The 22,534-nt window shown below is 36.9% G+C and overlaps 1 protein-coding gene across 4 annotated transcripts in view; it reads right to left on the reverse strand.

Annotated features, from left to right (window-relative positions):
- Window positions 1-11,941: 11,941 nt before the first annotated feature.
- Window positions 11,942-22,534, reverse strand: part of LOC112048594 (armadillo segment polarity protein) — a 30,244-nt gene continuing 19,651 nt past the window's right edge. For 3 of the 4 annotated variants that reach the window (XM_052881473.1, XM_052881474.1, XM_052881472.1), the window contains exons 14-15: window positions 21,369-21,435; window positions 11,942-17,631 (exon numbers count right to left, since the gene is read on the reverse strand). In XM_052881473.1, the coding sequence (XP_052737433.1) occupies window positions 17,456-17,631; window positions 21,369-21,435 (243 nt within the window). In that variant the 3' untranslated portion in view covers window positions 11,942-17,455. Of the gene's footprint in view, window positions 17,632-19,904; window positions 19,938-21,368; window positions 21,436-22,534 lie in introns of all 4 variants that reach the window. The other variant, XM_052881475.1, reaches the window with a different exon arrangement.

The following is a 22,534-nucleotide window of genomic DNA, read 5'->3' on the forward strand; positions in this document are numbered from 1 at the left end:
ATACATTTTTATATAAATACGGTGAAGCCAAAAGGAAGGGTTAGATCGTTTTAGTCATACAACACAACTAACACACAAATCACAATGATTATTATATTTTGATTTTTTTATATAAAAAAAAATATTTAGATAGTTCGATTTTCGCGTGGTTGGCTGATCTTATCGAGAACACATGAAAATCATCAACATCATTCGGTCCACTGTTGAGCACGAGTCTTTTCTTCTTCTCTTCTCAGATAAGAGGAGCTAGGCTTAGTCCACCACGCTGGCCAAATGCGGATTGGCAGACTTTACACGTAGCGAATTAAGAAAATTTTCAGGTATGCAGATTTCTTCTCGATATTTTTCCTTCACTGTTATGTTTAATTTATTAAAATGCACGTAACTGAAAAGTAGGAAGGTGCCCGTTGCGTGCCCCGGACCAGATTTGAACCTACGCGCTCTAAATCGATGACAGAGGTCATATCCACTGAGCTATCACGTCTCTCTTAAAAATAAATACTCACTGACAATTTTAATTCTAATCTTAAAGTTTAAATACTTTAGAAAAAACCGAAGAGACACCGGGAAAACTGGGGAACTTCGAAATGGCGGAAGTTTGTACAATCTTTGGTGAGAAATTTAATTAACATTCCAGTGACGAGCGGCCAGCACTAATTGTAGCTGTCAACAGCAGGCCGGTCACCCTACAGGGCTATTTCGTGTCAAAACAACTTCGCCGTTTCGAATACACCACCTTACGCCAGCCACAGACGATCGTGTTTACCATCAAGTCTGCAGCGCGCGTAGGGATATGAGTGTGATCAAAACCGTATTTCGTTATTTTTTTAACCGACTATAGACTTCGAATGGAGGAGGTTCTCAATTCGGGGTGTAATCGTTTTTTTTTTTGTTTGTTACCTCATAGATTAGTCATTTATTTACCAATTTTGAAACTTCTTGTTTTGGTTGAAAGAATTTAATTTCGGTTCGTTATTTTTGCTGAAACTCGAAAATTGTTTGAATTGTGTTTTCTTTTGTTTTTGCTGTGATTAATACTGGGGTGGTTTAAAAACTACTGTTGGTGTAAATTTTGTACAAGTACTGTCAATGATTTAATGTTTTAGCTGGTCAGCTAGTAATATTAAAAAAATACACATCCTGTAATTTGGGCATAGCCGATATAGGTTTTATTTGATAATATCCTTTATTTCCAAAAACAAATCAAAACACTTTTATCATTTTATTTATTCAAAACGCGGCAAACACACGTTAGCAGTCCAAGAAAGGGTAATTATCAACAACAGTTCACTCCTTGGTAATTACTGACATTCCCTACTAAAATGACCTCTGTAGAACCGTAATAGAGGTTAAATTAGTAAATGTAATCCTAATTACACACGATCGTCGCATGGGAAATGACCGAAAACCATTTAACCGTATCAAACATAGATGAGTAAATTTCTTGATGATTGAGGGGTAGGTAGGCTGTGATTTGGAAACTCCAATTTAAATAATTCAGGACATGTGTCACGCTAAACGTATAAGGTTTTAGGTAATAAATAAAGGGTTTAGATATCATGAATTCATGAGCAATAAGTATTATCAATTAACAAGCAAACGCTCTGACTTTGTCCAGCATAGAGATTATTTTTTGGGTATGAAAATTGCTACGTCCGTTCTTACTTAACTTACGTAAACAAAATATTGTTCTAAGCTGCATTCTTTAGCGTGATCCAGGACAGATCAGCAGCCTTCATTTCTGCTTCTATAGAAAGCTTCCTTGCTGTGAAAACCCCCCGGTGAAGACGGGGCAGTTACACAAGCACCTATTGCTTTTAGTACTATTTCATGTTATAACTGTCAGGAGGGTTGTAACTCGGTAGTTATGTACCTAGTACAATCAATTTAGTTGTAGCTACTTGTAACAAAATTGCCGTCGCCGCCACAACAATTAGGCAACTATTTTATGCACATCCCACGGCGAAGTTAGTGCAAGATTAGTGCGCGGTCTAAGTCCTAATTGCACATAATAACTGTCGGCAGCGAGGCGGCGAGGCGGCGAGGCGGCGAGGCAGGGAAGTTGCGTTGCGGTTTGAGGTCGAGCCCACCTTTGCTAACAATTTGAGGGATGCCAGTCACGTCGACGTCTTTTGCCGATACTTGCATTGTACGGTTAAGTTATGCTGGTGTTCAAACCTATTTACCTACAATACTTATAGCCTAAGATCTGTATTAGAAACGAGCTGCTTCCATCTGTTTAATGGATGAAAAGAGTTTTATATCAACTCCGTAGATACGATAAATATATATATTTCATCCAGTAAACATATGGTTTATCTGGTCGTTTCTTATTCGGATCATCTATACTGTCATAGAGCCGTGATAAACCAGTGGATATGACCTCTGCCTCCGATTCCGGAGGGTGTGGGTTCGAATCCGGTCCGGGGCATGCACCTCCAACTTTTCAGTTGAGTGCATTTTAAGAAATTAAATATCACGTGTCTCAAACGGCGAAAGAAAGAAAGAAAGAAAGAGAGATTTTTATTTGGCAAAGGAAAAACATCGTGAGGAAACCTGCATACCGGAGAATTTTCTTAATTATCTGCGTGTGTAGTCTGCCAATCCGCATTGGGCCAGCGTGGTAGACTATTGGTCTAACCCCTCCCATTCTGAGAGGAGACTCGAGCTCAGTAGTGAGCCGAATATGGGTTACTAATGATGATGATGACGAGTATCTTAATTTTATAGAGTTTCGCAATGTTATATTAAAAGGAAGGTTACTCATTAGTTATGTTTTCCCCCTGAGGCAACACGAAAATTTAATGCAAGTAACCATTATAACAAAGCGGGTTTATAGCTAATAGTTACGACTCTCATTATATATCTACTGCAGTATCTCCCCTGCACTGGTTTACGACTTTTTAATAAACCACTTCGAGGGTAGATAGCATTATTTTTACGGTCAACACAGGAAACCCATCTGTCCACGATATTTGATTATGAATTACTTTTTTACTCTAAAAATCAAGAAGCGTACCTTGTTTTAATGCCTACTAAAGGAATTTTATTAAAATTAGAATAAATTTTTTTCGATTTTCATTCTCAAAACCCTACCTACCTACCTGAAAAATAATCTATAATCTTTAATTAAGATTTTTTGCATCAAAGGCCGTGAGTTCGATTCCCAACTGGAAAATATTTGTGTGATGAGCATGGGTGTTTTCCAGTGTCTGTGTGTATTTATATGTTATTTAAGTATTTAGGTAAATGTATACCTACCTATCATAAATCAGCTATCTTAGTACCTACCCATATTATGGGTACCATAAGCTGGGACTGTCTCATAACACAGGCTATATGGCAATATGCTTAATTTGAGGCTAAGTACTCGTATAATCATCATCATTATCAGCCGATGGACGTCCACTGCTGGACATAGGCCTCTTGCATGAACTTCCAAACAAAACAATCTCGAGCCGCCAGCATCCAACTGCTCCCTGCAACCCGCTTGATGTCTTTGGTCCACCTAGTGGGGGGTCATTCCAGCACCTTGGGACCCCAACGTCCATCGGCTCTTCGAACTATGTGGGCTGCCCATTGTTACTTCACCTTCGCGACTCACTGAGCTATGTCAGTGAGTTTGGTTCGTCTTCGGATCTCCTCATTTCTGATTCGATCACGCAGAGAGACTCCAAGCATAGCTCCATCGCCCGATGAGTGACTTTGAGCCTTCTAATAAGGCCCATAGTTAGCGGCCAAGTCTCGGATCCGTAAGTCCGTAGTACTCGTAAGTAGTGAGTATATTGTTTAAGTGTTCGTATGCATTATACAAAAAGAAGCTAAAATAATAAGATAAATAGGAAAGAGTGTATTGTATGTTTGTTTGTTTGCATTGAATAGGCTCTGAAACTACTGAACCGATTAAAAAAAATTCACTGTTGGGAAGCTACACTATCCCCGAGTGATATTTTATCCCCATTTTCCTACTGGAACGAAAACCACGCGGTTGGAATCGCGCGGCGTCTGCTCTAATGAATATATATATTTTTTTCATTCTTTACAAGTTAGCCCTTGACTACAATCTCACCTGATGGTAAGTGATGATGCAATCTAAGATGGAAGCGGGCTATCTTGTTTTTTTTTTTTTTTTTTTTTATGCAATATAGGCCAGCGCTTGACTACAATTAAGCCTGATGGTAAGCATTAATGCGGTCTAAGTTGGAGCGCGCTTACCTAGAAGATGCCTATTCACTCTAGCTTTGAAGGTGTCCAAATTGTATTTGTCAGGAAACACAAACGCCGGAAGGGCATTCCAAATTTTTGCTGTACGAATTAGAAATGTAGATGCAAATCTTTTCGTACGAGTTGCCTGGGCATCCACAATATATGGATGCCACCGTTTGCGACATCTTGCTGTTCTGTGGTAGAAAGGGGAAGGAGGAACTAGATGGTGAAGTTCCTGAGCACACTCGCCAAAGTATATCCGGTAAAAAACCGACAGACAAGCTACATTGCGACGATGTTGCAAGGTCTGCAATTTCGCCTGTGTCAACGGTTCATTACCAATTATCCTTCTAGCGCGGCGATCTATCGAGTCTAATGCATCAAGCTGATATTTTGCAGAACCATCCCAAAGGTGACTGCAGTACTCCATACAAGTTCTGACTTGAGCTTGGTAGAGGGTGAGAAGTTGTTGGGGTGTGAAGTACCGCTTGACCTTATTCAGGATTCCCAGTTTTTTGGCTGCAATTTCAGCTTTTGATTCGATGCATTTCCCGAAATTGAGGTTGGATGAGATGGTAATACCCAGGAGCTCAATTTGATCGCTAATTGGAACAGATATACTCTGGAAAGTGGGAGCCAGGGTGAAAGGGCTCCTTTTCGCAGTAAATAGACATGCCTGAGTCTTGGTAGCGTTGAACTTAACCAAATTGGCATCACCCCAATCTGACACCATCTTCAGGTTCTTGTTCACGCGGTCGACCAAGGCCTCTCTGAGCTCAAGAATCTCAGCACCGCTGGCTCTAGGGCTAGATGTGTAACTCTCCGACACAGTGCTGTCATCTGCATACCCAAAGATACCGGGATTGAGCGGATCGTTGATATGCAGCAGAAAAAGAGTAGCGGAAAGAACAGATCCCTGAGGTACACCGGCATTGATATCCAATAAGTCAGAAGAGCAGCCATCAACGACTACTCGAAATGACCGTTCCCTCAGGAAATCAGATATCCAGCAGCAGAGATCAGCGGGTATTCCGTACGCAGGGAGCTTACTGAGAAGACTGACGTGCCAGACCCGGTCAAAAGCTTTTGAGATGTCTAGGGATACGGCAAGTGCTTCCCCATGTTTCTCAATGGCTTCGCTCCAAGTATGTGTAGCATACACCAGAAGGTCACCAGTAGACCGGTTCGTACGGAAGCCATACTGCCGATCAGACAAGAGGTCGTTTTCCTCTAGGTATGCAAGGAGCTTGCCATTAATAACCCGTTCCATAGCCTTGCAGAGCATGGACGTGATGGCTATTGGTCTATAATTGGCCGGGTCAGCGCGACTTCCCTTCTTTGGTACTGATTGCACATTCGCAACTTTCCACGATTTAGGGACTTGAGCTGAATGAAGAGAAAGGCGGAACAGGCGCGTCAAGATTGGAGCTAACTCAGGGGCACAATTCCGCAAAACCACTGCAGGTATTCCATGCGGGCCACTAGCCTTATTCACGTTGAGGTTACGAAGGACTTTAAGAACCTCCTGCTGGTGGATACGTACTTCCGACATAACGGAGTCACACGAAGGAAGGATAGGTGGTGAAGCATTTCCAGCATCTAAACGTGAATTTTCTGCAAACAGAGAAGCTAATAGGTTAGCTTTATCTGTCGCAGCAACAGCCAGCGATCCATCTGGTCTCAACAGGGGCGGTAAAGAAGGGCGGCAGAAATTAGATTCAACCGACTTTGCAAGGGACCAGAAAGCCTTACTACCACTGGGGTGCGTAGCAAGCTTACGTCCCAAGCGGTTAGTGCGGTCAAATCGAGCCCTTTTTAGGACCCTTTTGTACGACTTGGCGGCAATATTGTATTCCCTTTTCAATTGCTTTGCATTCGAAGCTTTTCGAGAGCGAGCACTCGCCCACGACACAAACGCCGACTGCTTTCGTGCTTCCGCAACTGCACATTGGACATTGTACCATGGGGGAGTTTTACTATTGGGCGCGACGTCAGAAAACGGAATGAAGTATTCCATTGCCTGACGTATCACCCCAGATATTGCACTCTCGCAGTTTGAGGGGTCATTGGTAGAAAAACAAACCTGCCGCCATGGATAAGATGCGAAAAAATGTCGCATCTCATCCCAGTCTGCTGACCTGTATCGCCAAACTCGTCTCTTAGTGACGGGGTTAGAGGCGGGAGGGTAAAAGTTGGAAACAGACTTCACCAGACAGTGATCGGAAGTGCCAAGGGGAGCTGCAACTGACACCGAAAAACTTTCTGGATCTGTGGTCAGCAGAAGGTCTAAACAGTAGGGAGTGTGCCCGTCGACATCCGGTACTCGGGTGGCCTCCTGAACATGTTGTGTTAGGTCAAAAGAAAGTGCAAACTTGCGTGCCTCGCGACCAGCATGATCAGTATCCAGGTACGGAAACAACCATTCCCCATGATGGGCATTAAAGTCCCCCAGAAATACCAGCCGAGCAGACGGATATCGACGTTGAACAGTATTGGCAGTTTCAGCAAGATAACTGAACAACCGAGTTGTCTCCTGGTCACCGCTATGCGAACGGTAGACACAGGCATAGACAGTTTGTTCTACGCCAGTGTCCACCAGACACCACAGAACAGAGAAGTGTGACACCTCCAAATTACGAAGACGCTGACAGCAAATATTGTCACGAGCGTACAAGCAGACTCCAGCGTGAGGTGTAAATTTATGCTCAAACGAATATCCGGGATACTGCAAGTACGCCACATCTGCTGGGCATTTTATTTGCGTCTCCGTAAGGAAGAGCATGTGCGGCTTTATGGTCTCAAGGTGGTGGTGGACCGCTACGAGATTTGAGTGCAAGCCTCGAATATTTGAGAGGTGCACTGAAAGAGAGAGGTGGTGCAGCCGCTGTGTAAACCGAAAAGATGAAAATCCACACCCCTTTCGGTTTCTACAAGGCATCGTACCGGAACGCTAAATCGCTTGGCGGCACGTCTTTGCCGGTAGGGTGGTAACTAGCCACGGCGGAAGCCTCCCACCAGCCAGACCTAGACCAATTAAGAAAATCTCAATCGGCCCAGCCGGGGATCGAACCCAGGACCTCCGTCTTGTAAATCCACCGCGAATACCACTGCGCCACGGAGGCCGTCAGAAATAAATAATAAATAGCTAATATCTAGGTAATTAGACGAGATTGCTTGTGACTTTGTTCCAGCAGCTGATTAGCTACCTACTAACAGGCTCACTTTTGAATAAATGATATCTTACTAGCGGACGCCCGCGACTTCGTTCGCGTCTAATTCGTTTCTAAATTTAAATTGGTTCTGTAGTTGCGGTGTAAAAATTAACACAAATTTTAGCCTTTTTAATATTAGTGTTATATTAGATAATAAAGTAGCGGACGCCCGCGACTTCGTCAGCATGAAACCCTACTACTACTCTACCCTACTCCCACTCTACAGCTACCCTACCATACAGATGGTCTAAGCATACAGGGGATGAGTAGACTCAACCCACCCCTAACCTACTCCTACCCTACCCCTATTCTACCCCTATCCTACCTCTACCCTACCACTACTCTACCCCTACCCTACCCTTACCCTATTCCTACCATACCCCTACCCTATCACTACCCTACCACGCGACGGAAGCATAATAAATGGAGTAACTTCTCCCGTTTTCTCAACATTTCCCTTCACTGCTCTGCTCCTATTGATCATAGCGTGATGAAAGTATACTATAACCTGCCCAGGAGTATGAAACTATAAAGAATAATTGTACCAAGTTTTGTTAAAATCGTAAGTAGGTAGTTTTTGTTTCTATAACGAACATACAGACAGACAGACAAAAATTTTACTGATTGCATTTTTGGTATCAGTTTCGATCACTTATCACCCCCTGCAGGGCTAGCATGGGCAAGGGATAAAATTTTTATCCACCCATTATATCCACTGACCAAGGATATAAATCCACCCGTCATAGCATGGCCACAAGGGAAAGACAAATGAATCCTCGAATGACAATAAGCGTGGATATTTTTTCCTCGACTATGGCATATGGAGTGGATAAAATAATATAATAATACTTTGGGACTTTTGACATTTAAACGCGATAAATTTATCCCTGTGAAGTTGATGTGGGGATAAAACTTTACTTAAAAAAACAATTATGTCTCGCATGTTTTGGTCTTTAACAATTGCTTCGCAATATGGGGTAGGGTAGGCGTAGGGTAGGCGTAGGGTAGGGGTAGGGTATGGGTAGGGTAGGGGTAGGCTAGGGTAGGGCTAGGGTAGGGGTAGGGTAGGGGTAGGGCTAGGGCAGGGGTAGGGGTAGGGTAGGGGTAGGGCAGGGGTAGGGCAGGGGTAGGGTAGGGGTAGAGGTATAGAAGGGTAGAGTAGGGATAGAGATTTGATATAAGTGCACTTATGTCAAAACGAAGCTTGACCGGGTCCGCTAGTATGCAAATAAAATGACATTGTTACTATGAATAGTACTAGGATTAGTATGCAGCTACAAATAATTTTGAATTTGTTAGCTGATTTAAACAAACTCAATAGTAACATACATGTTTCCATTGGCTAATGCACCTATCTGGCCCATACTCTTTTATACCTAAAAGGGCCTGTGAACTCCCCAGTGGCAAGATGATTATGGGAAGCCATGTAATCAACCATAACCTGAATCTGCTTTTTGTTACTTCTTTGTCTGAATAAAACCGAATATATGATTATTTAACTAAACTAAATAAAAATTTTATACTAGGTACATTTTGTTTTTATATAAAACAACTCACTTTTTGAAATTAATTTTTTCTACTAATATTAGTCTTAAAACACCGTTTACTATAGATACCTACTACAAACCACCGCAAAAAACAATCACCAAACAAAACAATGCCAACAGAAAACAGATAAATAATATGCACAAAATAACCAAATATTACCAAATTTACGTTTATTTCGGACTATTGATATACCTAATGCCAATTTATAAGATATCTACAAATGGGTGGACAAGTCTTTCCCTCCGTTTATCCACCGGGGATAATATATCCACCGGCGTGCCTATGCCCGGAGAGTGGATAAAACGAGTTTGGGGGATAAACGTTTTATCCTCTCCCCGTGGATAAAATTCTCCCTTGCCCATGCTAGCCCGGCTGTATGACAAGCTTTAAAATACAAGAGTAGATAAATACATCAGCAATATTAAATATAGTCCACAAATAAAACATTTTCAATTTATATCTCAAGTTAGCGTGTCGACATTACAAATTACACTGATTGTATTGTCACAGGCATTACAAACCGCGTCAATCAATGGCAAGCTACGCGGCAGTCGGCAACGTGAAGCAATTTGTGTTCCATTTTGAAAGGTGTCCCCCAACTTTATAATTGGCATCGAGTCGACTCGGCTATTATCGGGACGAACAATGTTGTGGCACCAGCGTGCATGAACAATGCACGAATTGAATAATATTATGGATGTATTACCGACTAGGTACCTACCTACGAGACTCCCAGTAGGGATGGGTAAGTACATAATATCTTTTATGCTAGTTACCTATAGTTTATTTTTTTTATTTATGTGAATTAAACACTTCACTGCGATCTTATCTGTACCTATTAGGTTGGTATAGACACAGTAGTCTTTGATATATGTAGATACGAAAACTCGGGTATATTCAAGGAATGAAAGCGACCGATCTGGAACCCGAGCCACTTAATGGTTTTCCTTCCAAGATAATGTATGGTAACATTTTATATTTTAATAAATATTTCACAATAAAACTTAATTGAGTAGGTACCTACAAACAAATTTTTCGTAGATAGATACTTAATCTCAATTTTTCGTAGATTACCTATCTACGAAAGTAGATACCTACTTAATTAAGTTTTATTGTGAATTATTTATTAAAATATTATAAAAATATTTTATTTTCCACGACCGAAACCTACGACTATTCAATATTTGACATACTTATTATGTACCTACCTACCTACCTATATACTTCATTATCTAAACTGAGTGTGATTTTTTAACCGACTTCCAAAAAGGAGGAAGTTCTACGTTCGGCTGTATGTATGTTTTGTTTTTTTTTTTAATGTATGTCCAGCGAAAATTCCGTTATTTGTGGACCGATTTTGAAAATTCTTTTTTTGTTTTGAAGGGTTTGATTCCAGGGTGGTCCCATTTTTTTCATGTCAGGATCTGATGATGGCATCCTGGAGAAATCGAGGAAAACTTTTGAAAATCGTAGAGACGGCTAGTGCGTTTGTTAGTGTTTCCATAAGGTATTTTAAACCACTACAATTTTATGAAGATCTGGAGTTGGTCTGATGATGGAGCCGATACACAGACGATGGAACTCGTCAACGATTTACAGCAGGTACCTTTTGTTTGGGCTTAATTTATTTGTATTGATGAGAACTTTCCACCTAGATGGGTTGTGACTGTATTAAGGGTTTGATGATGAAGACGAAGGACAGTGAAGAGAACTCCTCGACGGTTCACAGTAGCTACCTTGTGTTTGGACTTGATAAATTTGTATTGATGAGAACTTTCCACCTGGATAGGTTGTGACTGTATTAGAGGTCTGGTGATGAAGATGAAGGAGAGTTAAGGGAACTCCTCGACGGTTCACAGTAGCTACCTTGTGTTTGGACTTGATAAATTTTATATTGATGAGAACTTTCCACCCATATGTATTGTGACTGCATAGGGGGTCTGGTGATGAAGACGGAGGACAGTAAGACAGTCAGTAGGTTTGTTCACACTCAGTAGGTGTGCTAACACTAAAAATTAAAAAATAAAAATTTTAATAAAAAAAATTCAACCGACTTCCAACTCAAAAATTAACCCTAACTAAAAAGCAAAAAATAACATCTTACCTATGTGCTACCTTCTGATCAGTTTGAAGGCGGTGCTAATCCAGTGTCATGTTTTAATTAAAGCCGTTTCTGAAAGAACCACAGAAATTGTGTAATTTAAACGGCTTGAATTAAAACATCACTGGCTTGGCACCGCCTTCAAACTGAACAGAAGGTAGCACATAGGTAAGATGTTATATAGAAGAACAATGGTTCGTTTCTCAAGTTTAGACATAGAAATCGTCAAATTCAATGACACGATTATGATGATGATGATTATGATGCTGAAGATGATGAAACTAAATATTCAGAGCGAAAGGCCAATACTATATCTTGTCAAATGTTACTAGGGGAATAACTAATACGATGGACTGCAGTTGGATATGGAATCCGAAAGAGAAGTCTGACAACTTGAAGTGCTGAATTGCACTACATCGCATTTTTTTCGAATGCAATCGAAATACTGCGTACGAGCCATACTACGTACGAGCCCTGCCCGTCTCCTGCTGACGGGTCACAATGGCCGACCGGTTGCTCGCATTAAGCGGTAAAGTAGCTTTTTCATAACTACCCTAAAATTGTTGATTAATTTACGTATCCATAATTATATCCATAATCCATAATTATAGTAATTATTAATCCTATCCAAAAAAAATTGAATAGAGGTAATAACTAACAGCTTAGCTATTACAGAAAACGCTAGAATGTGAGGAATATTTCTGTAGAGAATAGCAAAGTAGAAACTCGAAAACCTAACCCCCACGGCATAAAGTTTTTGTACTAGCGGACTTTGACGAATAATTTACCTACCTACCTAAAATTAAATTCTTTAAAAAAATCTTAATTAAAATTAAGTTAAGGGTGAATAAGGTTGCAGTAAAGAAAAACATCATATTTTTTAAATTTAATTTAATATCCATACATAAATGGACAAAAACATCACAGCTTCAGCAATGTCTTCATAGTTGTACTAATAAACATAAAAAACATTGATGAAGCTACTTAAAATATCAAATAGAAAAATTATATGAGGACCCTAAAAAAAGGAATTACGCAATTAATACTAATCCTTACACATTACGATTACAATAATCTAAATCTACGTGTACGTTACGTTAGTGTGCATCTCCTAAACATTTTCTTCCATATTTATAAACATGGATTAAGATTTAAACCTCAATTTTCTTTAAAATAAAGAGAAATAGTAGTGAAGTCCACTTTACTATGACACACACACAGAAAATTAATCCATGTTTATAAATATGAAAGTTAGATTATTTTCATTACAGAACACAATATTGTTAAGTTACGTATTACACTATTTGATTTTTTTTTATTCCAAATAGGTCGAACTAAACTATGACATAGTCGCGTCAACAGAATAAAATACCAGGAATACATTTTGAAAAATACATTCAAATGGAAATAATAATAATTTTGGCACGAACTGTGTATAGTGTAAACGCACCTTAACCTATAAGGGGTTTCTACTGATTATTACTTCGATTAAAAAACGTCAGTTTGTCGTATATATCAACTATTTTCTATTACATACATTACCGATATTCAATTAGTTTGTTCATAGTCTAATCGGAAACTAAATAAAGAACTAGATATTCCCTAATACATGTCCATACAAATTACATTGCGTATTTAAGTATACAAGTGAAAAAAAAAAACTATCCATTCGTAAGTTCAGGTAAGTACTGTACAACGAAACCTGTCTCTTAAAGCTTGGCAAATTCGTTCGTAACACTACCGATGGTCCGCGCAGGCCGGGGGGCGTGTAGCGATGAATGAAGAACATCACTTCCCCGCACGCACGATTTCACACCCGCGCAGCCTTTCCCCTCCGTCGCCCGCATATCATGGGAGTGTCATCAACGAACTTGCCAAGCAATAGTCACATACAGTCTTGACACTAGTAGTTATATTCAATAATAAAACAGTGTCAGTCAATTTAATTTTGCATCGATTGCATCAAAGTTTTACGCAATACTGTACCTACAAATAAGTAATTAAAAGTTTAAGTAATAAACAAGAAATAATAAATTCATTTTATTGTTTCCACAAAAATCTGCTTCGAAAAATGGCTTTTCATCATTTAAGATTGTAAAATTAAAAAAAAACGTAACTCTTCTTGCAGTCGGTTAAAAAAGTTGGGGGAATTGTCGAATCTGTGTTACGTCACACAGACTTGTTAGATTAAAAAAAAATATGTAAGAAAAAAATTCATAGTAGGTATACATCATGAATGTTTGTAAAACCTGCTTCTATTAGACTGTTAAAGTTTTTTAATTTAATTAAATATAGTACAAGAAAACAAAACATACATATTAGGGTGTCCCTTATATGGGCAAAAAAATTTTTTTTTTAGATATTAAAACGCATACCCCCTATTTCTTTTTAGACTACCTAGACTAACTTAAATACAAAATTTAATCGTCCTACGTCAACGTTAACCCGTGCCGATAGGGCCCGAAAGATTTAAAGTATTGCGGTTTTTGACCCCTTCCGCTATATAACAAAATAAATTGAAATACTCAATTTTCTTTAAAATATTTATTAAAAGATAAAATTACAGATCAGGCAGGATAGTTTTTTTAGGATAAGTCTCTTTTTACAGTCCGGGTACAGAGTTCTATGCTCCTAAACACAACGAAGCAAAAATTGCTATTGCTCTTCCTTTGCAGTATCGAACCACGAAAATCTTGCATAAGTTTTACAGCTCTATACAGCCGTATCATTAACAGCCCTTAAAGAAAGCACTTTCTTTTTTGCTTCTGTATAGGTAACACCCCATCCCCCACGTCATCCCATATAGAAATGGGTGTCTGGAGGAACGCCCTATCAATTTTTAATCGACTAAATAAATTAGTGCTCTTGACAGACACAAAATCACTTAATGATTTTCCTGCAACAATAAATAAGACAGTATTAACAATTTATAAATTTCTCCAAATGAAATTAAAATTGGCAGGCGTTTTTTTAGAACTTCTTACATCAAGTCCAGGTAATAATATCCCATCCCAGTGAACAGTCACCATTTCAAGCATATTATTCTGAAAATCGGATTTAATAGATTCCGCTCTATCCTTTCGACCCTGTGTGCGAATACGTTAAATAGACGACATGTTTGTCGGGCAATCATCACAACCAAGATCTAGTGCTTCTACCACAGCCTGAATTTTATAGACAGAATCCCTCATGCTCAATTGACATCTATCTAAAGCTCAACTATCTTAGGCGTGATGAAGTCTTTCCTTCCTCTTTTTGTAGTAGTTTCTGAACTTACCGTTTGAGAGGTGGAGGCCAAGTGGTCCTCAAAACTTTCATTAGAGCTGGTAAGTTGTTTTTGTTGTCCCTCTGCTTGAATAACATGTTGCGTTCTAACTGATGACGATAAACCTCCATAATACATTTGCTCACATTTTTTTTTCTCTTCATTTAATTTGCTTTGGTTTGCCCTGTCTTCTTTTTCGCCCAACTCTTTGTCTACACCCGCTAAATATCCTGGACGCCCTGGTTCTCATTGTTTTTGTAAAAATATTTTGTCTTCTTCAATTTTATTCCGTTCTAAAGTATCAGCGTGCGCTATGTCAAATAATCAAAGCACGCCAAGCATGGTGAAGATCAACAAGTTTTTTTACCCAGTTAGGTATAGCTCTGGTAGGGATTCTAGCTTTTTTTCAATATACAATACACTCCCGAATGACGAGATTAGCGCTTTCACTAACAGACAATTTCCCTTCGCGAATGTTAAACAAAAGTACTGCTAGAACTTGACGATTTGACGGTAACTTTGCGCCTGTTATTTGATAATTCGCGTTACTAACTAAGAAAATACATTTTTTGTTACTTCTTAAATCCACTGCCATCTTTTAAATGTAAAACAATACGTGTTAATCGTGAGAATAATTGTCAACAAATGACAAATACCGCGAGTGTGCGCCGCTACTATGTATGAACATGTTTCGATGCAAGTCGGCACGGGTTATCGTTATTCAATTAAGGTAAAAAATTATTTTCGAGTGTTTTAGAGGCAAATGAACAAAACTAGGACCTATGCGTTACAAATTTAAAACTTTCAAAAATAAGGGACACCCTAATACATATACATTTATCCACTTTTCTCACAATTAATATTTGATACCTCACTTGTCGTATAATATATGGTTTATGCGATGTTGCTATTTTGAACTGGTTTAGTTCAGTTATGTTGCTACTAACGCTTTCACCATATACATACAACGCCGCGTGTATTTTTTTACATTTACTATTATATAAACGTATGACACGCGGATAATGCAGTAATAATAGGGTTTTATATACAAATAAAAAAGTAAAACAATTAATTGTGTTTTAAAACGCAAGTCCCTTTTACTATTATAGAAGCAGACAGGGACGAAAACTTTGATTTTCTTCACTTTAAGATTTGTATACAACAGATCATATTATATTGTTCAAATAAAAATTTCGTTTGTCAGTGGAAAAATGTACATGTAGTTTATTCTGTGAGTTTCATTTAAAAGTAATAATGAGTAATTTTATTTCACTAAATTCCTAAATAAATAAATTATTTTGCAATTTAAATAAGTGTTCTGTCAACAAGTAATCTAGAAAATTCGAACAAAACCATGAGTGGATTTTTCGGATCTGTGAGGTGGGAGGGTAACACAGATCAGATTTTTGAGGAAATTAACAAAATAAATTTGCGTTATGCATAGTGATTTCAGTAAAATAACGTCTGCTTTAGTCATCACAATACAAAATAGTTGTCCATAGCCAATACAAAATACCAACCTTACGCAATCAAACAGTCTTATGCATCATTTAATTAATTAAAAAAAAAGAGTCATTCAGCTAATTATTTCAACATAAAAAAAACACACTACAAACTCCATAAATGCACGTACATATTAGAAGAATGGTACTCTATCCAGTATTAATTTAAAGCCTATGTCATATCTTAAATGTAAACAATACCCTATTTTCCGATTACACGCATTTCATACGTCCCCGTACAAAACTCGATATAATCAATGCAGGGCGATATTAAATCGATTTTCTGTGTTGTTCTGTGTGATTTCGGATGTTTCAAAATTTAATTTTTTTTTTCAAAATTAGCACCAGTGTTAGTGATTGCACTTTTTTTATATTTAATCACATAAAAATAATCGTTTTTTTTTATTCATGTCAGCTGCCTTTGATATGTTCAAATGAATGTAATATCACAGAATTGAACATTTTAGTTTTCGTGCGATTTAAATGTCATGTTTTTATAATTTTTCATGAGATCTTAATATTAAAACAAGTTGCAACAGAATAATTGTTAATTAATATGTCGTGGGGTAAAACTTAAATCGTACTTTTTCATTCGTTCAACAATAACTTATCAACGCGCGAATCAATACTAAGATAGATACATATTTGCTAAATGCTATGACACATCAAAATTTTGTGAATATTGAATATTTTTAAGTTCAAAGCAAATTTTTTCTAAAAAATATGATTTTATTAAAAAAAAATACAAACAGATAATGTTTTTATAAAAAACAACATTGTTCTAGCAATATGTATCTACCTTATAACAACATTCGAAATAATTTATACTGTCCAGTACATTGTAACAAAACACATGAATAATGTAAATAGCATAACGTGAATTTGAAGAGGAGTCATGAAATCTAACAAGGGCCTGTAGCTTTCTACAAACGCTATCGCTTCGAAAATCAAAAAATGTATGGGGATGACATTCACTAACACAGGTCACGTGATCGGATCTGTCATTCATCATTTTGTTAGTTTTCCAACTTTCGTTAGCGTTTGTAGAATGAGAATCGACGTGAAACTTGGCTAAGGCCCAAGGTTAGTTTTGTAGTTTTGATTCTACACTGAAGTCAATTGTATAGTTGCAACCTCTATCTTATTTATGATTCCATGTATTCACTACTGCTATTTGTACTCGTTTTCCGTTCTTGGGCTATGATTGGGCTTGGGCACTGATAGTGAAAAATGACGCAGCGTTTTTTAATCGCCATAAACATTACACAAAATTCAAATTAATACAATTTTTAATTCAAAAATATCATTTTATTTTGGTGTTCGCGATACAAGTTTAACAATCGATAACGTAAAGCTGCCTTATTACTAATGCAACTAAAATCCACGATGAAATTGCATATAAAATTGATTATTTTTGTCAAGAAAACCAGTCAAAGACGCTAGATTTAAAGTCAAAGTTAACGCTAATGGTGGTAAATGGAAATTCAGTTTGAATCACACATATCAGTCACTTGACGGGTTAAGTTTAATTGTCGCGGTATATCCAAATATCCGCGCGTTAATTTTCAACCATGTATACATAGCCTTAGACAAAGTTTTTGGCGTGCTGTTGTTTTGTCGTTCAAAGGTCGGTGTCATACCAGGCGGCGACATTGTTGTTGTCTAACGGTGGTTCGGGGAAGGCCAGGTCCGCAGACGCTGCGCCGCCGCCGTCGGCTTCCCCGATGTCCATATCCATTCCGAATCCGCTGCCGATTTCGAGGCCCTGCATTGAATCTATCGGTATCTGATCGTAGCCTGAAAGGGTAATGTGGGTTTTAGGTTGTTACTCCATTTGTATAATAAAATATATATATATAGAAGTGGCGAATGTCGAGTATTGCGGGTTCATCGAAATACAATGATTTTACTACTTGAGATGCTTTCAGCTTTGACCTGGCTTAAACTAGATACTAAGCCTTAAGTCAATGTAAAAAAAATGGTAATGAACAAATTACTGCTCTCACTTTCGTACCATCGTAACGAATGAGTAGTTAAAATTTTTTCGTTATCTATTGGCGCCTTTTTTTATGAAAAAAAAAACGATTAAGTGAGACCTCGCCTGCGCGGTGCAGGGGTGAATAGGTTTTTTTTTTTACTTTTTGATGAGAGGAGAGAAAAAGCTCTAAGCAGTCACTGTGAGCCACAAGGGCAGACAGGTTGGGATCTCTACCTATCTCAGTTACCATTCCTTGGGGTGACTAATACCAAAAGAGGGAAAAAGTATAATATGGGAAAAAAGTATAATATAGGTATATATACCCCTTCGCAAAAGGGGGCAGAAATGGATAAACAGTGCTACAGATTCCCCAGATTTAGCCTAGTCCGCTTGTGGTAAGACCCATCAAAGTTCCACACTTCTCTCACTCCCCTCTGACGTCACTTCTGGTAAAAAATGTGTGAAACTATGACAAAAATATATACGCGAATAAGCGTAGCGTAGATAGAAATAAGCAAGGAATGTTTACAAGGCATATGAATATAATTTGGCATTTATTAATCGCCTTCAATTGAAAGTTATTGGAAGCAGCAATGGATTGTTTAAATTTATTTGGGACCTTTTAAAACTCTAAGGGCCGGCTTCGCTACCTGTTATGTGTCGGATAGTCTAATATTTTGTGAATAAGCTAGCCGACACATATTAGAGTTGTAAAACCGACCCTAACACTTCTCCTTGGTTACAACACACACACTATGAATATTAACTTTATGCATATAAATAAACAAAGCAAGCATCATATTGGATGCTAAACGACGTTAATTATAAACAGTCCGGGATCCGTAGAATATTTTTGACAACTGATTACTATCAAGTAAAATTCGTGAGTAGCTTCATCTCGATGAGACGATCAACTTTTTTATTTACGAAAATTCTTGATTCTGGTAGCTAACTGAGTTACCAGGAAATAAAAATGTCTTATCGAAGCTACTCACGAAAAATTAACTTGATAGTAATCAGTAGTAAAATATGTTTTACGGATCCTGGACTAAAAGCCTTAATATTCTCTATATGTTGTTAATAAGTTATCATTCAGTGTTAATCACGCCATAAAAATATAATATTATTCATAATTTTTTATTAAATACAAATATATTATAATTATATACAAATTCACTCCACACAATACTATAAGGCTCTGTTCATACGCACGGTTTAGTTATAAGGTTTGATGGCAATTAATGAATTATTAAAAGAAAATGTATTTATTTACATTTCAATATTAAAATATTACTTCCTATCCTAAATTATTGTCTATGCGATATGATATTTATTATATTAAATCATTATAATGTATTTGTAAACTCATCATCACGTGTTTTATGTAAATAAACTTAATATGAGTATACAAACAACGGCGCTGATTTTAATATCCGGCTGACGTCAGATGCAACTAAATAAACCAATTACAATATAACTAATCGCTTTAACAAATGAAACTTTTAAAAGGAGATGGTCCAAAATTGTATGAAGCCCAGGACTAGTCATTGTACCCTGGCGGAAATATAAGAAAATATATTTTTTAACTTTTTTTGATTACACAAATCTACGAATTTACTTTAATTGTTCGAAATAATATTCATTCTCTCCCAAGAAATGCAACACCATTATGGGTATTAATGGCGGATTGATGACGTTTTCAATGCAGCTGTCGATTTGACGTTTGCTGTCAATTGTCATGTCATAGTTGTTTCAAGGGCGCCATCTTTTTTATTTAGTTAGATTTATTCACTTATTTATATTTTAATAAAATCCTTGTATTTTTTAAATTTTAATGATACGGGGTACAAGAGTGGACCTGAAATGGACAATCTTTTTTAAATCTACAATGTAGAATCAACATCTAAAAATGTTTAGTATCTTGGAGTCAAACCTATGTAATTTTTTTTGTATGTCTCAGTGACTTTTCCATTTAGATTTAAATGTTTTCGAGTTGAAAACACTAGTCAAAATATAAAAACCATACGTATGTATACAGAGGCAAAGTTAGAACACCACAAAACAATCATAAGTAATATAATATTCCCATCACCTGAGTTTAGTGATATATAGGTCCCGGATTAAGCTGCATGTAAAGAAGAGAGAAACATATTTATACAGATAACTTTACGACATTCTTACGATATAAAACAATAAACATACATTTACAGTGCTCTATGGACATACTTTTACATTTAAATTATATATTTTTCTATCTAATTACAGTGTTAGTTTCTAAAGATATAACTTAGAACATACGCAAGAGAATATTCTAAGTATAGATAAGAAATATACACATTATTGTGGAATAAATAGATTAGTATCTAGAAATAATGCGTAAAAATTATTTGAATAAAGTAATTATGAAAAAAATTAAAGGATTTGATATAAACAGAAATATGATATGTAAAAGAATGTTATATGAAAACAAGCAATTGATTACTTTCAATTCTTTTTAAATACAATAACTATACTACAGCCTTTCTGTATGAGTAGTGTTTACCAACAAAGAAATTAGAAATGAATTTAGAAAACGCATGTCATTTCATAACTTATTTATTTTAAATTATGTATTGTTTGTTTATTAACTGTTATGTAAAATATATTAACCATATCTAATAAATCTAAGCTTATTAACCAAATTCATTCATTTAAGAGTTAATTATAACTATTATTAGGTGTGAAATAACTAGTGATTTATACCCCCATTTTTTATTTGTTTGTTGGTAAACAGTATTCATCAAAAAAGCCTGTAGTATATCTACTAAACCGATAACAAAGTCACTACCAACTGCCAGCTTTGATCTTTTAAAACTATTTTAAACACGAAATAAAAGATTTTCAAGTAATTTAGAGCAAACTGAAGAAAGAAATAAGATACTTGATAAATAGCTACCATTCATAGTACGAGATCCGGCATATGGAATATATACCCTCATCTGTTATTTATTTGGGATAAGAAATAAATGATGGAAAATATTAACATTTACACATTGCAAATAGGTTGCCTAGTGAAATTGCCGCCGGTGAGTATTAAATGATTAAATTTTTATTAAATTTATTTAATCTACTTATTTATTTAAATGAAAATAGTACACTAGTTAAAATAATATACCCATACCCACAGAATTGAAAACGCAATGGTTGCCTGCTTTCACTCTGCAACTGTTGCCAGATAAAAACAAATAATTAATGTTATACAAATACCCCTCATTAGATTTTTAGTCGTCTTATATTATGTCAAATGAAAGCTCATTGTATGCTTAATTTTACTGTATTAACTTGCCTTAGATCTAGTTCCTAGATTTTGTATGAAAAACTAGGCAACCACTTTGCAATGTCTCAATGTGAATATATTCTACCATTTATTTCTTATCCCAAATAAATAGCAGATGAGGGTATATATTCCTTACGCCGGATCTTAGACTATAATATTCTGTTGCGTGTGCCGTTTACCATTCTACATATCTATAGGGTTAGTGTACCAAACAGTGTGCGGTGCTTGGTGGCGTCTTACCTTGCTGATGGAAGGAGGGCCGCGTCCCGTAGAGACCCTCATAGCCCTGCTCGGGCCCGAGCATGTCCTATCGAACGGTTATCTCTTATCAACACATCAAAAACCAAAAGTTGGGAAGCAAGCTAATTGACTACTTGACAGATTTTTTTGAGTGAAACACTTAAAGCTCAGACTAATAACATAAGGACCTGCCTCGCTAGACGTTACTTTTCTATCAAAAATAGATCGTACAAAAAAGATCGTTGTTCTAATGCGATTATAAAAACTGTCTCTATGGGATCGATGTTTCATTGTTGTAATCGTGTTCGTCGGTTAAAGACCTCCATAAAAATACCTTTTAGTGTAGTTGAATGGTGTAAGAAACGGTCAACAACTTCTAGTTTAGCATAAGATATATCTAAATCATAAGCCCCTTTTCATCAAAAAATTACAAACAATATTGCTCGTGAATTTGGGTGCGATATTGGTCCATATGTAATTAGTCTGAGACTTAAAACGATAAGCTGCATGTTAGTCCTTGGGCCTAGGAACAAAATGTTTATAGCCATACTGACATATTCATGGCAAGTTTGACATAAATTTATCAGTATGGAGTTAGCATGTCGTAACTATGTTCACGGTACACTCGGCCTAAGGTTACTGTCAAATAGTCAATTTTTCTTTTTTACATATGATCACACTAGTAAAATCTCACTGATTACACAAAATTTATGGCCAGAATATTTTGCCAAAACCTATCTCGCCACGTAGACTTCTTTTATATAATAGAGTTACATAATTCTTTATTTTTTTTTTGCAATATAACTTATTGTTGCGAGATGAAGTGTTATGAAATGCCTGTGAATGCTCGCTACGCTCAAAAATATAATATTTTGCTTATTTAGAATCCTTCGGTTACTAAGCATGCGGATCACGTGGCAAGTTATGTTTAATAAAGTATGCAGCTTTGCACAACTATCCCTAAATTTCTAGTGTGATCATATATATAAAATCACATTGAAAGATACCACATATAGGATACACTGTACACTTTTTAAACGTAAAATAATATGCAAACTATATTTGAAAAAAAAAACTTAAAACACCAATAAACAAAGCCTAATGCACTTTTAGAATGAAATAAAATTTCAAGTGCTCACAATGAACTGGTAAAACTGTTTTCTCTG

This window comes from Bicyclus anynana, chromosome 5 (genome assembly GCF_947172395.1).
Source record: "Bicyclus anynana chromosome 5, ilBicAnyn1.1, whole genome shotgun sequence".
NCBI classification, from domain to species: domain Eukaryota; kingdom Metazoa; phylum Arthropoda; class Insecta; order Lepidoptera; family Nymphalidae; genus Bicyclus; species Bicyclus anynana.